Source organism: Oryx dammah, unplaced genomic scaffold, assembly GCF_014754425.2.
Source record: "Oryx dammah isolate SB20612 unplaced genomic scaffold, SCBI_Odam_1.1 HiC_scaffold_27, whole genome shotgun sequence".
Classification (NCBI taxonomy): Eukaryota; Metazoa; Chordata; class Mammalia; order Artiodactyla; family Bovidae; genus Oryx; species Oryx dammah.
In genome coordinates this window covers 41,807,879-41,822,381 of record NW_024070211.1, presented here as the reverse complement: position 1 = coordinate 41,822,381, position 14,503 = coordinate 41,807,879, and the positions used below count along the sequence as shown (strand labels likewise).

At 41.2% G+C, this 14,503-nt stretch overlaps 1 protein-coding gene across 2 annotated transcripts in view; it reads left to right on the top strand.

Annotated features, from left to right (window-relative positions):
- The window catches only part of PARD3B (par-3 family cell polarity regulator beta), a 1,152,049-nt gene extending 1,138,011 nt beyond the window's left edge, over window positions 1–14,038 (top strand). The window contains exon 24 of one of the 2 annotated variants that reach the window (XM_040228721.1): window positions 9,236–14,038. In XM_040228721.1, coding sequence (XP_040084655.1) covers window positions 9,236–9,593 — 358 coding nt within the window. In that variant the 3' untranslated portion in view covers window positions 9,594–14,038. The remainder of the gene's footprint in view (window positions 1–9,235) is intronic. The other variant, XM_040228723.1, reaches the window with a different exon arrangement.
- The last annotated feature ends 465 nt before the right edge of the window (window positions 14,039–14,503 follow it).

Below are 14,503 nucleotides of genomic sequence, written 5' to 3'. Positions count from 1 at the left end.
TCTGACTTACTCTGACAGTATGGTAAACTCTAGGTCTGTCCATTTTGCTACAAATGGCATTATTTCATTTTTAATGGCTGAGTAATATTTCATTGTATATATGTACTAAATCTTCTTTATTCCTCTGTCAATGGACATTTAGATGCTTCTGTATCTTGGCTATTATAAACAGTGCTGCCGTGAACATGGGGAGGTATGCATGTATCCTTTTGAACAAAGGTTTTTTCCAAATATATGCCCAGAAGTGGGATTGCTGAATATTAATTTAAAAATAAAGCAAAAGTGGGTAGTTTCATTTTGAGATTTAAAGGAACTTCTGTACTGTTCTGCATAGTGACTGTACCAGTCTACATTCCCACCAACAGTGTAGGAGGGCTCCCTTTTCCCCACACCTTCTCTAGCATTTATTTCTAGACATTTTGATGATAACCATTCTGACTAGTGTGAGGGGGTGTCTCACTGTAGCTTTGATTTGCCTTTTCCTAGTGATCAGTGATGTGGAGCACCTTTTCGTGTGCATCTAGGCCACCTAAATGTCTTCTTTGCAAAAATCTTTATTTGGGTCTTCTGCCTGTCTTTGATTGGCTTGTTTGTTTTTTTGACATTGAGCTACACAAGCTGTTAGTAAATTTTGGAGATTAATCTTTGTCAGTCACATTTTTTGCAAATATTTTCTCTCTTTCTGTGGGTTGTCTTTTCATGTTTTCAAATGGGTTCCTTTGCTGTGCAAAAGCTTTTGAGTTTAATTAGGTCACATTAGTTTGTTTTTATTCCCAATATTCTAGGATGTGGACCAAAAAAAGATTTTTGCTATAATTTATGTTAAGGAGTGTTCTGAATTTGTTTTTCTCTAAAAGATTTATAATAGTATCAGGTCTTACATTTAGATCTTTACTTCATTTTGAGTTTATTTTTGTGTATAGTCTTCAGTTCAGTTCAGTCACTTAGTCGTGTCCGACTCTTTGCAACCCCATGAATCGCAGCACGCCAAGCCTCCCTGTCCATCACCAACTCTTGGAGTTCACTCAGAGTCATGTTTATCAAGTCAGTGATGCCATCCAGCCATCTCATCCTCTGTCCTCCCCTTCTCCTCCTGCCCCCAATCCCTCCCAGCATCAAAGTCTTTTCCAATGAGTCAACTCTTCGCATGAGGTGGCCAAAGTACTGGAGTTTCACCTTTAGCATCATTCCTTCCAAAGAAATCCCAGGGTTGATCTCCTTCAGAATGGACTGGTTGGATCTCCTTGCAGTCCAAGGGACTCTCAAGAGTCTTCTCCAACACCACAGTGTATAGTCTTAGAAACATTCTAATTTCATTATTATACATGTAGCTGCCCAGTTTTCCCAGCACCATTTAAGAGAGAGTCTCTTCTCCATTGCACAGTCTTGTTTTCTTTGTTGTAGGTTAATTGACCATATGTGTGTGGATTTATTTCTGGTCTTTCAATACTGCTCCGTTGATCGGTATTTCTGTTTTTGTGTCAGTACCATACTGTTTTGATTACTGTTGCTTTGTAGTATTTTCTGAAGTCAGCAGCCTGATTACTCCAGGTCCATTTTTCTTCCTCAAGATTTCCTTGGCTCTTCAGTTTCTCATTTCCATTGTTGTTGTTCAGTCACTAATTCATGTCTGACTCCTTGTGACCCCATGGACAGCAGCACTTCAGGCTTCTGTGTCCCTCACTGTCTCCCAGAGTTGGCTCAAACTCATGTATATCGAGTCAGTGATGCCATCCAACCATCTCATCCACTGTCAGCAGCTTTTCCTCCCATCCTCAATCTTTCCCAGTTTCAGACTCTTTTCCAATGAGTCAACTCTTTCCATAGGGGGCCAAAGTATTGGAGTTTCAGCTTCCACAGAAGTCCTTCCAATGAATATTCAGGACTGATTTCCTTTAGGATTCACTGGTTGGATCTCCTTGCAGTCCAAGGGACTCTCAAGAGTCTTCTCCCACACCACAGTTCAAAAGCATCAATTCTTCGGTGCTCAGCTTTCTTTATAGTCCAACTGTCACATCCATACATGACTCCTGGAAAAACCATAGCCTTGACTAGATGGACCGTTGTTGGCCAAGTTATGTCTCTGCTTTTTAATATGCTGTCTAGGTTGGTCATAGCTTTTCTTCCAAGGAGCAAGCGTCTTTTAATTTCATGGCTGCACTCACCATCTGCAGTGATTTTGGAGCCCCCAAAAATAAAGTTTGTCACTGTTTCCACTGTTTCCCCATCTATTTGCCATGAAGAGATGGGACCAGATGCCATGACCTTAGTTTTCTGAATGTTGAATTATAAGTCAACATTTTCATTCTCCTATTTCACTTTCATCAAGAAGCTCTTTAGTTCTTCTTCACTTTCTGCCATAAGGGTGGTGTCATCTGCAAATCTGAGGTTATTGCTATTTCTCCCGGCAATCTTGATTCTAGCTTGTGCTTCATCCAGTCCAGCATTTCTCATGATATACTCTGCATATAAGTTACCCTTGCTTTTTCTGTGATCTAATAAACATTGGCAATTTGGTCTCTGGCTTCTCTGCTTTTTCTAAATCCAGCTTGTACAACTGGAAATTATTGATTAACATACTGTTGAAACCTAGCTTGAAGGATTTTGAGCATTAACTTGCTAGTATGTGAAATGAATGCAAAGGGATGGTAGTTTGAAGATTCTTTGCATTGTCTTTCTTTGGGATTGGAATGAAAACTGACATTTTCCAGTCCTGAGGTCACTGCTGAGTTTTATAAATTTGTTGGCATATTGAGTGCACCATTTTAACAGCATCATCTTTTGAAATAGCTCACCTGGAATTCCATCACTTCCACTAGCTTTGTTCACAATAATGCTTCCTAAGGTCTACTTGAATTAACACTCCAGGATTTCTGGCTCTGAGTGAGTGACTATACCACTGTGGTTATCTGGATCATTAAGATCTCTTTTGTATAGTTCTTCTATTCTTGCCATCTCTTCTTAATCTCTCTGCTTCTGTTAGGTCCTTGCTGTTTCTGTCCTTGTTTGTGCCCATCTTTGCATGAAATAGTCCCTTGGTATCTCCAATTTTCTTGAGATCTCTAGTCTTTCCCATTCTATTGTTTTCCTCTATTTCTTTGCATTGTTCACTTAAGGCGTTCTTCTCTCTCCTTGCTATTCTCTGAAACTCTGCATTCAGTTGGATATATCTTTCCCTTTCTCCTTTGCCTTTCACTGCTTTTCTCAGCTATTTGTCAGACCTTCTTAGATAACCATTTTGCCTTCTTGCATTTCTGTTTCTTTGGGATGATTTTGGTCACCATCTCCTGTACACTGTTAAAAACTTCTGTCTACAGTTCTTCAGGCACTCTGCCTACCAGATCTCATCCCTTGAATCTATTCATCACCTCCACTGTATAATCATAAAGCATTTTATTTAGGTCATACCTGAATGGTCTAGTGATTTTCCCTCCTTTCTTCAATTTAAGCCTGAATTTTGCAATAAGAAGCTCATGATCAGAGCCATAGTCAGCTCCAGGTCTTCTTTTTGCTGACTTTATAGAGCATTTCCATCTTCAGCTGCAAAGAATATAATCAGTCTGATTTCAGTGTTGACCTTTTGGTGATGTCCATGTATAGAGTCATCTCTTGTGTTGTTGGAAGAGGGTGCTTACTATAAGCACTGTGTTATTTTGGCAAAACTCTGTTAGCCTTTGCCCTGCTTCATTTTGCACTCCAAGGCCAAAGCTTCCATACAAATTGTAAAATTTTTTGTTCTACTTCTCTGAAAAATGCCATTGGTAATTTTATAGGGATTGCATTGAATCTATAGATTTCTATGGGTATTGTAGTCATCTTGATAATATTGATTCTTTCAATCCAAGTATATGGCATAGCTTTTATCAGATTGTGTCATCTTTGATCTCTTTCATCAGCATCTTGTAGTTTTCAGAGTTCAAGTCTTTTGCCTCCTTAGGTAGGTTTATTCCTAGATGTTTTATTCTTTTTGATGTGATTATGAATGGATTGTTTCTTGAACTTCTCTTTCTTATCTTTCCTTGTTAGTGTATAGGAATGCTTCAGATTTCTGTTTATTAATTTTATATCCTGCAATTTTACTGAATTCATTGATGAGCTCTAGTAGTCTTCTGGTACCATCTTTAAGATTTTCTATGTATAATATCATGTCACTTGCAAACAGGAACAGTTTTACTTCTTTTCCAGTTTGGATTCCTTTTATTTCTTTTTTTTCCTCTGATTGTCAGGGCTAGGACTTCCAAAACTATGTTAAATAAAAGTGGTGAGTGGACAGTCTTGTCTTATTTATGATCTTGGAGGGAATGCTTTCAGCTTTTCACCATTGAGGATGATGCTAGTAATATTGTTGTTGTTCAGTCACTAAGTTGTGTCCAACTCTTTTCAACCCCATGGACTGCAGCATGCCAGCCTTCCCTGTCCTTCACTATCTGCGAAGTTTGCTCAGATTCATGTCCATTGAGTCAATGATGCTATCTAACCATCTCATCCTCTGCCACCCTGTTCAACTCTCCCACCCTCAATATTTCCCAGAATCAGGGCTTTTTCCAATGAGTCAGCTCTTCACATCAGATAGCCACAGCATTGGAGCTTCAGCATCAGTTCTTCCAATGAATATTCAGGGTTGATTTCCTTTAGGATTGACTGGTTTGAAGCCAGCTTTTTCACTCTCCTCTTTCACATTCATCAAGAGGCTCTTTAGTTACTCTTCACTTTCTGCCATCAAGGTGGTGTCATCTGCATATCTGAGGTTGTTGATATTTCTCTCAGCAGTTTTGATTCCAACTTGTGATTCATCCAGCTTGGCATTTCACATGAGTACTCTGCACATAAGTTAAATAAAGAGGGTAACAATATACAGCCTTGTGGTACTCCTTTCCCAATTTTGAATCAGTCAGTTGTTCCATGTCTGGGTCTATGTTGCTTCTTGACCCACATACAGGTTTCTTAGGCGACAGGTAAGGTGGTCTGGTATTCCTATCTCTCTAAGAATTTTCCACAGTTTGTTGTGACTTCACACAAAGGCTACAGGTTTGTCATACACGGCTTTCATTATGTTGAGGTACGTCCCCTCTTGGCCACTTTCTGGAGAGTTTTTATCATAAATGGGTATTGAATTTTGTCAAAAGATTTTTCTGCTTCCTTTAAGATGATCATATGGTATTTATTCTTCAATTTTTTAGTATGGTGTATCACACTGATTTGTGGATACTGAAAAATGCTTGCATCCCTGGGATAAATCCCTCTTGATCATGGTGTATAATCATCTTAATGTACTATTGAATTTGGTTCACTAATAGTTTGTTGAGGATTTTTGTGTCTGTGCTCATCAATGATATTGGCCTGTAATTGTATGTGTATGTGTCCATATGCATGTTATCTTTGCCTGGTTTTGGTATCAGGGTGATGGTAGACTCATAGAATGAGTTTAGGAGTGTTCCTCCCTCTGTAATTTTTTGGAATAGTTTCAGAAACATTACCTCTTCTCTAAATGTTTGATAGACTTCACCTGTGAACCCCTCTGGTCCTGGACTTTCATTTGTTTGGCATTTTTAAATCACAGTTTCTATTTCAGTACTTATGATTGGTCTGTTCGTGTTTTCTATTTCTTCCTAGTTCAGTTTGGGGAGATTGTACCTAAGAATTTGTCCATTTCTTCTAGGTTGTTCATTTTATTGGCATATAATTGTTTGCAGTTGTCTTATGATCCTTTGTATTTCAGTGGTGTCCATTATTTCTTTTTCATTTCTAATTTTATTGATTTGAGCCCTCTGTCTTTTTTTTCCTAGTGAGTCTGGCTTAAGATTTATCAATTTTGTTTACCTTTTAAAAGAGCCAACTTTTAGTTCCATTTATCTTTGCTATTATTTTCTTTGACTCTATTTCATTTCTTTCTGCTCTGATCTTTATATTTTTCCTTCTGCTAACTTTAGATTTTGTTTGCTCTTCTTTCTCTAATTGCTTTAGGTATTCTTTATTTGAGACTCTTCCTGCCTCCTCAGGTACAGTGGTATTGCTGAAACCCATAGGTTTTGGATTGTTGTGTTTTCATCTGTCTATAGGTATTTTTTTTATTTCCATCTTGATTTCTTCAGTGATTCACTGGTTGGTTAGAGTAGCATATTGTTTTGCCTCCATGTGTTGTTGTTTTCCTTTTTTTTCCCTATGTCCTGGTGTGCATGAGACCGTGTCTACACCAAAAGTGGAGTCTTGTTTCCCCTAGTCTTAAGGAATTCCTGTGATCAAACCCCACTGGCCTTCAAAGCCAGATTCTCTGGGGGCTTTTCCTCCCATTGCTGGATCTGCCAGCTGGTGAGCCTGAAGTGGGGCTCAAAACTCCTTGGGAGAATTTCTGCAATATAATTACTTTCCAGTTTGAGGGTTGCCTACATACCAGGTATGGGCCTTGATTTTATCATGATTACATGCCTCCTACCATCTTGTTGTATCTTCTTCTTTTTCTTTGGATGTAGGATATCTTTTCTGGCCAGTTCCAGTGATTTTTTTTTTATCAATGGTTATTCTGCAAGTTAGTTGTGATTTTGGTATCTTCATAAGGCCAGGTGAGCTCACGTCCTTCTACTCTGCCATCTTATCTCCCTAAAAACTGTTCTTTTAAATATGTGTGTGCGCACACACAATATTCGCAATCATTGAGAAGTTCTGGTAAAAGCCAATCCTCAATTTTGAGCAAAGAATTTTTATAAACAACAGCAACCCACTCCCCAACCACCGAAGAAAGAAAAATTCTTCCAGCACTCTTTGAACCTTAAAGAGTGTTTTTATAGGCCAGCTCATTGTTTGTCTTCTCTCTGAAAAATTAGAAAGGATAACTGCTTTGATGATTTCTACAGAAAAAGACAATTTCCATGATTTCATTTCTTGACAAAGAACAGCTACCTCACTTGGTTTCTGCCACATGTAAGCAAATTCCCAGATGTAAAATCTCCCCTCAGAGGAAGCAATGTGAGTCCACAAAACTATCTTGAATTCTGCCCCCAGCTTCCCCTGGCCACGCAAGGTGACCAAGTGGCAGGGGGAGGCGTGGGAGAAGAGGCTTGACCGTGTGCACGCAGCCCGTGTGGTGGCTGAGGCTATCCCGGTGGCTTCTGCTCTGTCACCGCTTGATCTGGCTAGTCTCTCCACAAAAAAAAAAAAAAAACAATGCCTGTCTGTCTCTTATAATATTCTGTTTTAAAAGAGAGAAATCTCCAGGGAGAGAACAGGACCCTAAAAGTCCAAGGCCTGGAATTCCTCCTTTCTCTCTTTCAATTTTAAACAGGAAACATTCATGCTAAGAGGGTCTGGAGGGAGCATTGATTGTATGTTCATTTTAAGGCAGATAATGTTTGTGTGTTGCAAATGTCAGTGATTTATCCCAAGGGCTTAAAATGAGTGCAGAAAAACCACATGTTTCACTTCATGCAGAGAAATATCATCAGTAGATTCTGAGAGAAAACACAAGTTGGGGGGTGGTTTTTGGTGTTTTTTTGTTTCCTTTTTTTTAAGTGTTTTGAAAATCTCTAACATGAACCAAAAGGAAGTAGAAATGAGCATGGTGGGAGAGAGGGGGAGCTTAAAATATTGTACAATAAAAGATATAATGAATGCTGGAAGTTTTCTAAACAAAAAAAAAAAATTCTAAAGGGAAGAGAAGATGAAATCCCCATCCTTTATTTCCCAGGGCTGGGGTGACAGATTACACATTTGTGCTCTGTTTGTCGTGGGCAATTTAAAATAGAGCAAAGCAAACTGCACTGAATAATAACAGTTGATGCTGTAATAACTTGTACACAAACAATTTAATTTTTTTACCTGAAAACTCTCACTAGCTAAATTAACCCAGGCTCAAGGACCTAACTTTCATTATTATACATAGCCAAATTAAGACATAAAAAAGGAGAGAAAAATTCTATTGTTCATCCTTATGAATGTGTTCACGTGTTGCTTTCCACATGGACTCAAGCTTGGAGCTTGTCAAACCATCATTGATTGGGGAATTTACAGAGCTGTTTTCCCATCAAACTCTGCAGATTACAGGGTGATTGTGACCCTCATTGACAGTGCTTGATTAACCACAGACACCGTATTCTTACAGCCCTGTCATTTCTTTCAAGTGTTCTACCAGGTTGTACTCTGACATCGGAGAGCTTTCCATTAATTGTTATTGTTGCTCTTATCCTTGAAAAAGAAATAACAAAAAGAGGAATGGTAGAAAGTGGGGAGGATTTGGGCATGATGTTAGGGAATATGTGCACAGAAGGTTTATGGGATTTTAAGAGCTGCAAACAGAACTCATCTGTTTAACCCCAGGCTAGAGAAGATGCAGTCATCTGTACATTGTTTAGAGACGTATTGCTTCTGTTACGGCAAATGGATCAGAAGATGCGTGTTGTCTTGGCAGAGAGATCCAGACAGGGTCGCTTTATGTTAGTGTTTATTCTTGCCCTGGACCTTTCTGTGTGCCTACTCATTACACAGTGCAATTTACAGCTGCTTTGACTTTTCTCAATCTGCTACTGGCTAGGTGGCACTTACTGACTTTGCAGTAGAATCGCTTCATATCAAAGTTACAGGTGGATAATTCCAGACTCTAGGTTGGGACTTCTTCCAGGAACTGTGGAAAGAGGGCATACTAATCCACGCAGATGTGTCACAGAAGCCAACCAGAGTTAGACCAAGACTATGGCCTGTGTAAAGAATAGCCCACAGACCTAGGAGAGAAGTGAGTTCATTCCCTGGGAAGGTTATGACTCCAGATAACATGTGCATTTCTACCACCATGTCAGGATTCAGGGAGGTGGAGAAGGAAGGGGGTGAACAATTCTAGTATTAACAGAGCCAAACTCAGCCTTGTTTAGGGAACTCGCTTGGTTACTACAATAAAGGCCAACATATCAACAAGATAGAAGAATATTTCTCTCTTAGGCACCTAACTGACATGGTGGCTTCATGGTGTAGAAGAACCAGGCTCTTTTCTTCTTCTTGTTCTGCCTTCCTCAGCATGTGGCTTGCTCCTTATGATCTTTATTATGACCACTCTTAGCAGCCAACAGAAAGGAGGGAAGAGAAGAGGGTCTCTTTCTTCCTTTTACGGGTATGCATCATGGCTATTCACATCCCATCGGCCAGATCCAGTCTGTGGCCACACCAGACCACACGGGAGGCTGAGGGATGTGGTCATCAGCTGGGCAGCCAGCTAGTGGTCACTGACCTGTGTCTTGTCTTCTCTTAACAGGGGAGGACCAGCAGAGCCTGTAGACTACCTGACAGCAGCATCTCGGAGGCTCTACAAGGAAAGGGAGCTTCCCTATTACCCAGGGGCTCATCCTGTGCATCCAGCCAAAGGAAGCTATCCTCGCCCTCCAGATCTGAGAGTCACAGATCTCCGGTATCCCCAGTACTACGCACCCCCACCAGCCCCCCAGCACAAAGGACCTTTCCGACAAGATGTCCCGCCTTCCCCTCCTCAGCACCACAGAGTACCAGCCTACCCAGAAACGGGCAGAGCAGGGCCCCGAGGGAGCAGCCCTGACCAGTACCCCTACCGAACCCAGGATCCCAGGCAGAAGAACCCCATGACTGCAGCCGTGTAGCTGAACACCACCAAGCTCAGCCCAGCCCAGGACGGAAGACTTCCAGCATCACCTTTGTTCTTCCTACACCTTAAGGCCTTCTTTCTATCGAGAATTCTCTATGGTACAGATTAGATTTTTCTCACTGACGCTGCAACACTTGACCACTAATCAGAAAGAATGGAGTAGGAGTTTGGGGAGGGAAATCAGAAGGAAGAGGAAGGATAGGGCCATAAAAACAAAACTGCCTGATATTTGAAATACATTTAGAATTGTTCAGTTCACTGAGAGTGGCAATTGAACAGGCAAATAGCAGTGGAGATCTACAGCATGGCCAACTCTCTGGAACACAGACATGCATAGCATTGGCGTCATGCGGGGGAGAGGGGCCAGTCTCTGTCTGGGACATCATCCATTCAGAGGCTAAGCTTCAGCCACCTCCTTAAGTTGTTAAGTCTGTGAAGAGTAGCTGCAAATATGGGCATCCTAAGAGAGTAGTCTTCACATTGAGAAAACAACAACAAACATGAAGAGTGAGCTCCTTGAAATGTTTTGTACCCAGAGGAAGGCTGCATTTATTTGTAGAATTTCTCAGGTTCTCAGTACCACTCACTTGGTATAAGCATTTCACGTTTCCTCGCTTTTTATATAAAAGATGTGAATGCAGTATTAGTGTCCTGGGAGAATTCACAAAACTAGTCAGGGCTTCCAGAAGAAATCTATGCCTAGCATCAAGGCAATCGAGTTAAAAGGCTAAAATTCCCATGGTCCTCACCTTCCTTTCTCCCACATCTCAGGCAAGATAGCATAGAGATATCTGGTTTCAGACTCATCCCCAAATCTCCTGCTTGTCATTATTGTAACTGGGTCCTTTACTTTAAGACTCCCACTTGAGAGCTGAGATGTACTCAGGAAAGAGAGGGCCCACTGGTTAGGTCACACAGGAAGCAGTGCTCTGAAGATGCCAATTCTAGACTCAGTGCCAAACAGCACCATATGCACCCAGGGTCAGGAAAGGGCTGACGGTGCTCTCTGGGAATGATAACAAGCAAGCCGTAGTAGTGTGTGTGTATGTGTGCGTGTTTATGAAGGTGTGTGATTACCAGTATGGAGAATGGAAAATAAAAATACTTTCTGGAAAGTTTGATGAAGAAGAGAATAAAAAGGAAAACAATAAACAGAATAGAAGGGAAGGGAGAAGGAGCATAAAACTAAATCATTCTACATCTGCTATATTTCATTAACACAAGTCAGAGCAAGACTAAGGCCAAGGTCTCCAGTTGGGAAAAGGTCTTATGGCTTTGAAAAGCTAAACCGCCCCCTCCAAAGTCCATCACAATTTCTTTAGAGCTTTGCACAGATATTGTACTTATTTCAACATAGATTAGAACCTCTAAACCCTGACCCAAATGAGAACACAAGAGAAGACTGAGAAACAGCAAAGCATGGGAGCAGCAACTCAAATTGCTCAGTGACCCTTGCAGTCCTCTAAGCCTTTTTACATTCCTTCTTCATTCCCTCCCCCCAAAAATGCCTTGAGTTCAGTTCAGACATATTCTGGCTGAGATTAGAATACCTCTGACTGCTAGGATTTAATAAATTATAGTATTGATGTTATTGAATACATAGAGTATCTATCCTGCCCAGTTTAGTATTTTTTTTTTTTAATTTAAAATATAGTTCTGTTACCAAGAATGATGCAACTGCTGGGTTTAGACTTAACTAGTGTTATTTACTGAACTTTAAGAGGTATCATTTTCTAAACTACAGTTTACTTACGGCCCTCTTGAGAATAGGTTGTCGAGTTGTTTTTGGCCCTCTGTCATCTCTCTTAAGCCAGGCACCTTTAGATTCTTTGCAGTTTGTTCTGAGGTTGAAGACTGGGCCCTTCTCACCTCAAGGTGGAGTGTAGGTGAGCCATAGGGTTTCCCTACCAACAAGCTGCAAGCTGCCTTCCCTTGAGCTAAATAAAGCTTCAAGAAGACAATGGTAAGATGAGAGAAGTATGATGTGTTTTGAAGCAATAAAAGCCAGCTCTTCAGGATGTTCCATAGTTTAACCAAATTTCTATAGACTACTGGATAGAGCCAAGTCAGAGGTTTCCTTCTGGATTAAGGCCAAGTTCCCCCAAGGGGCAGTGATGGAAGGTGAGACACTCAGAGCAGCCCCAGTAGGAAGAATGCCCATATTTTCACCATGTTGGCAGCTTGTGAGCATGGTATCTCCTGCACTAAGGCTCAAGGAATGCTGCTCCAAGCATGGTTTTGAGTGTGTGTGCTCTCAGTCGTGTCCCACTTTGCCACCCCATGGACTGTAGCCCACCAGGCTCCTCTGTCCATGGACTTTTCCAGGCAGGAATATTGGAGTGAAGTTGCCATCTCCTCCTCCGGGGCATCTTCCTGACCCAGGGATCGAACTGGCATCTCCTGCAGTGGCAGGTGGCTTCTTTGCCACTGAGCCACGTGGGAAGCCCTTTTGTGTTGTATACACAGGCAGTAAAGCAATTGCTAATTCTGAGGGGGCAGCCAAGGATGTGAATGTACTATGAAAAGTAATGGGAAAAGATTATAGCAGTTTTCTTTTCTTGCTTGAACCTATTTGACCTTACCCAGAAGAAGCCAACATTGTGTGTATGACAGTCTTCAAGTCGAGTAACAATTAAGAACAGCTTGAATGTAAGCTTTATAAATGCCTGTGAACCAACCCAATTGTCACCACCCAGAGGTTATGGAACTCTTTCCCAGTATTTAGAAGAACAGGTTGTTTAGAGTATTTAGAAGACCAGTGGGCTCCTAGTAGCAGGAAATAGTTCCTGATTTATTTTCGGCCTTGGAAAAACTCAGTCAGGTGTCTCCTTGTAGCTCAGAATGCAAATAGCCCCCCAGGGAAAGGTGGCACTGAGAGCTTGGTGAGCTGAAAACCCATCAATGTACACCTGCCTGGCTCCTGATCTGACCACTGGGTCATCCGGAGCTTGAAGTGATGTGTTGACCTCAAGTCACTAGATATTTTAAGGAGCTCTTTTTCTGTCCTTTTGCAGGAGTAGAGAGATGTAAGAAAGCAGACCACAGAATACTTTTAGATGCAGGCAAACTCAGTCCTCTACAAGGGAGAGAAGAAACACAACATCTCACTAACCCTTCATGTCACTGGGCTGTGTCAGTATCACCGTTGGTATAATCTTGCTTCCCCACAATATCACATCACTGGATGAAAGGAAAGTTCAGAGTCAGGAGCATTTTCTCAAATCATGGTTGAGTAACAATAAAAAGTGGGGGGAAATTTACTATGAAGCTCCTTATTAGGTTTTTAGATCTGTCTGTGTTGACTTCACAGTATAGTACAGAGCAAAGATCTGATAATTAGCAGCACCGTCACCCCGAGGAGGAAACTCTATGCACACGACCTGATAAAAGGAGATTCAAGACTTCACTGTAGCTTGATTTTTGCCGCCAATAACAAAATTAAAACATGGTTCATTATCCCTTCCAAAGATTTATGAACTTCTTGAATGAAATCTATTTTCTGAAGGAAATCCACCTGATAAGTTTTAGAGTTGCCATGCATAGGGTTGGTATGTCCCTTCCTTTTCTTTGGAGGAACATCTTAGCATTTCAGGGGGACAGAGAGAGCTAGAGAGTTCAGTGTGGACAGCAATGTGTGTCTATAAAATTCCCATCAGCATTAAACTCTGAAATTTACAATGGACAGCCTTCAAATTGGTGCTAAATTGGGTAGACACCCTGCTGCTTTCTGAGTCCATGAGCAAAATATATCTCAGTCCAGATTTACTGCAATTAGGCAGGAGGGTGTTGGGAGTCAGAAACAGCCCGCGATGGTATTTCTCTGTACTCCCAGTTCACACCGACTTAAGTGGAAATGATGCCACAATGAGAGCAGAAAGAGGAGTCTCCGTAAGATATCCCTACAAAGTCACCTTTCTGATAAAAAAGAGAATGAAAGTGAGATATCTAAAATAAGCCTAGAATCTCATATGCAGCTCAGCTTCTAAGGGGAACTCTTTCTCCCTCGTGTCCTTAAATAGTAATAGAATCTCACACAGCCTGACTTTTAAAGGTGGACTTCACTACAGCGCAGAATGGAAAGTGAACTAACCACCGAGACTGCCTCCTGACTCAGCTCTTTCAGACAGTGTTACGTTCCATCTATGCTGACTACAGCGCTGTTTACTACTGGGAACATACAAACAAAACCTGCTGTTTATACAGTCACTTTTTCTAGTGTTTTCCTTTGCTAATATGATACCAAGTCTGTTCATAAGTTCTGAAGATAAATTATGTGAAATCATATTTTGGCATACAATTGACGGTGGAGAATGAATTCTTTACGGTCTTTTTTGGATGATCCCATTTGTACCACAGAAACATTTTGGATATTGTTATATATGAATATATAAATTTTTCTTGTTTATTTTGCATTAAAATAAAGCTTTATTCAGTCAGTAAGAGAGTCCTGGTTTTCACCCACCACTGATTTGTGCTAAGATTTGATGAATGAATGAGTAGGTCTGGTCCTGCCCACCTTAGAATAGCAACGTCACAGGGCCGAGGACACAGGGAACTAGTGTCTTTCACGTGCTGTTGTTTAGTCGATAAGTCGTGTCCGACTCTTTGCAACCCCATGGCTGCTCTATCCATGGGATTTTCCAGACAAGAAAACTGGAGAGGGTTGCCATTTCCTTCTCCAGGGGATCTTCCCAACCCAGGGATAGAACTCACGTCTCCTGTATTGCAGGTGGATCCTTCACCACTGAGCCACCTGGTTAACCACATGCTGGGCTCCCCCAAAGCAGTTGCTGAGATGGGAATGAGCAAGCAGAGTGTTTATTTGGGAGAGCACTTGGATTCAGTACCTACAGAAGACAGGGGAAAAGGATAGGATGGAGCAGAAAGGGAGAAGCTGAGCTGCGT